The sequence below is a fragment of the Convolutriloba macropyga genome, chromosome 15 (genome assembly GCF_964194025.1).
Source record: "Convolutriloba macropyga chromosome 15, txConMacr16.3, whole genome shotgun sequence".
Classification (NCBI taxonomy): domain Eukaryota; kingdom Metazoa; phylum Xenacoelomorpha; order Acoela; family Convolutidae; genus Convolutriloba; species Convolutriloba macropyga.
In genome coordinates, this window is record NC_134482.1 from 1,155,079 (window position 1) to 1,157,839 (window position 2,761).

Sequence of the window (2,761 nt, forward strand, 5' to 3'; positions counted from 1 at the left end):
GCTTTGCGGCTATAAAAAATGTGTGAGATGCTAATAAAAAATACAGCGCCCCAATACAATTCGAATTCATTGAATTGTAAAAAAAAGACGGTCGGTAATATCTCGCTATCGCAGCTAATAATAAAAACCTTAAATTGATAATTTTATACCTTGTGGTAGCTCCCCTCCTACTTAACATACAATAAACACTTATTGCTTTAGTCCTACGAAAATATATAAAAGCTGTTTCAGGTTCTGCGAAACAAAGTAGTGCTGAATTTCAATTCAAGCAACAGATGAAGCATTTGATGAAATTTTAGGCCACAAATCAGCACATTCTTTTGCTACGGGGCCAGTTATTGCAGATCCTTTCATCTCTCCCTTGACATTGACGATCACCCCAGCATTGTCTTCAAAATATATGAAGACTCCGTCCTTCCGCCTATAGGGCTTCCGTTGTCTGATCACTACTGCAGGCATTACCTAAATTAAACAACATAGCTGGCAGATTGCCAAAATAGCCACAATAGCTTAGTAGATCTGCAGTATCAAAAAAACAGTAAAAAAAAGACAGACCAAAGAAATTAGTCTTCATTGAAGGCTGAGATGTTATATTTTGATTAAGAACCTGTATTAGTTTTTGCTGCATCTATTAGCTGCTCTCAAATAACTTTCATTTAGAGTGACACACATTCACTTGACATTATCTCTTTGGATTAAAGTAAAGAAAAGTCAATCAATTTCAAAGCCAAGAAGTCATTTTTGAGAGTGAGGTAAGTCACGTGAGAACAAAAATTTAATCAAGAGAATGAACAAAAAACTCGCTCCACTAAGAGCGAAAAACGACGTCAAGCACGCACTTCAGTTAAAATTGCATGAACGAATGAACAAAAAGTGGTTGTGACGTCATATGGTCGCAACAAAAATCTTGACGACGAAATAAAACAAAGCAGGACAAGTCCTGACGTAAAATTCAAAAAATTTTCCTTGAATAAACAAAAAACACACATAGAACGGACTATGAGTGAATTGAGAGCACCATTTAGAAAAAAATAGATAAAAAATCGAAAAAAAAAGAGTCAAAATGAAATTCCCATATGTGAACAAAAAACCACTATCGAGAAATGAAAATTTGGTTCAAACTAAAAACTAGGCTTAGAATGAACTATGAATGAATTGGGAAAACCATTTAGAAAAAAACCGATCCAAAAACTCGAAAAAAAAATCAAAGTAAAATTGCCGCATATGAACAAAAAATCACTAGTGAGAAAGCAAAATTTTGTTCGAACACCGTTTTCTCACTCTACTTTAAAATTAGAGCAAAAAAATTCACGCCGCAAAACCACTCGTTTTTCGCTCCACTTCCTGTTTCGGCGTGACCAAAATCACTACTCCAATTTGACTTCAAAAATCATGACAATGTGTGAACAGATCTTAAAAAAAAAGACTGCGCCCCAATACAACACAAATTCTTTGAATAGTAAAAAACCAAGGGAAGCCGAATAATAGCCCCAGCTATCGCTGTGCAGCTATTAATAACCGACTGACTTTAAGTAGTGAACTGCCGCCACTTCAGTTCAGCTACTGACACTTTTGCATGGGAAAGAAATTTAGATCACGAAAAACAAAAACGTCTAGGGTGTAGAAATCACTCGAAACTGCAAAAATGTTGCATACAAAGACCAACACGTTTACAATTGCTTCAAACTTCGCTCAAGAGCAATTACAGATAAAACCCTCGCGCTTCCTAAGCTTTGGATGGCGAAACTACTGCTATGGATGCCTTTTCCGCGACATCAATTTTAGTATTTTTAATGAAACATTCATACAGTGTTTTTATGATTGCCACTTGCAAATAAAAATACTATATAGGTGCTTTCCTCTCCAATTGTTAGTTATTTTTGTGACTGGGCCGTCTTTACACTATCTGGAGGGGAACAGCTTGGAGTGCAGCATCCGGCTACTAAGTGCTACTCATCATGCCCTATTTTTCGACCTACATCCATCGATGCCGGATGGTGTACACGGCCTTTTATTGTTGTTGTTTGCAAATTATGTGATGTTATAGCAGGTTACTACGCGACTTGTAGCATGAGTTATGCAAACAGTAAGCTTGGGGGGTCAGAATTGATCCAAAACATGAAAGGGATTTATTTGTAAACTTCAACCGATTAAGCACGAAAAATCAAGAACAAATTGTATGTATAACTAACCTTTTTTCGAAGCTCAGGTTTTCCCTTCTTTACGGTTGCCATCACCATGTCTCCAGATGCAGCAGCTGGCAGACGATTCAATCTTCCGTGAATTCTCTTCACGGAGATAATGTACAAATTTTTTGCTCCAGTGTTATCAGCACAGTTAATAACGGCGCCCACTGGAAGACCCAATGAAATCCTGAACTTGCTTCCTCCACCTCCCTTGCCTCTTCTTGACATAACTTACCTAATAAACAAACGAAGACTTGATTCCGTTCCGTAGACGTGCCACCTACAGGAATTTGAAAAATTACATCCTATTTGCAACAAATTTCAGGATGACGTAAATTTTCCCTTCTTTTTAAGTTCTTCAAACTGCTGGACGTAATTTTAATTTTTCGAGTTTTTTTGTGTCATGCCAATCAACAATCGTATTTAAAATATGTTTACCAATCCATTATTACAACCGATTAACAGTCAATAATTGCCAGTTCAATTGGCTTCTCGAAATGTCTGGCCAGCCAGCTGCAAACAACCAGGTCGCACACCGGGTGACGGATAACGGAATTCAAAAAATCGGTAAAGAA

At 37.2% G+C, this 2,761-nt stretch overlaps 1 protein-coding gene across 1 annotated transcript; it reads right to left on the reverse strand.

The window, feature by feature from the left end:
• Positions 1-247: 247 nt before the first annotated feature.
• Positions 248-2,449, reverse strand: LOC142354704 (large ribosomal subunit protein uL14). The gene is made up of 2 exons (XM_075407074.1): positions 2,193-2,449; positions 248-462 (listed from the first exon to the last, which is right to left on the reverse strand). Exons 1-2 carry the CDS (start codon positions 2,412-2,414, stop codon positions 265-267), a joined length of 420 nt encoding a protein of 139 aa, XP_075263189.1. The 5' UTR covers positions 2,415-2,449; the 3' UTR covers positions 248-264.
• Between the last annotated feature and the right edge of the window lie 312 nt (positions 2,450-2,761).

Excerpts from the sequence above, each read along its gene's own strand:
- LOC142354704 (XM_075407074.1), bottom strand. The coding sequence starts at position 2,414 with ATGTCAAGAAGAGGCAAGGGAGGTGGAGGAAGCAAGTTCAGGATTTCA. Across the intron at positions 463-2,192 it reads AACCTGAGCTTCGAAAAAAG|GTAATGCCTGCAGTAGTGAT; the intron begins GTTAGTTATACA and ends TGTTTAATTTAG.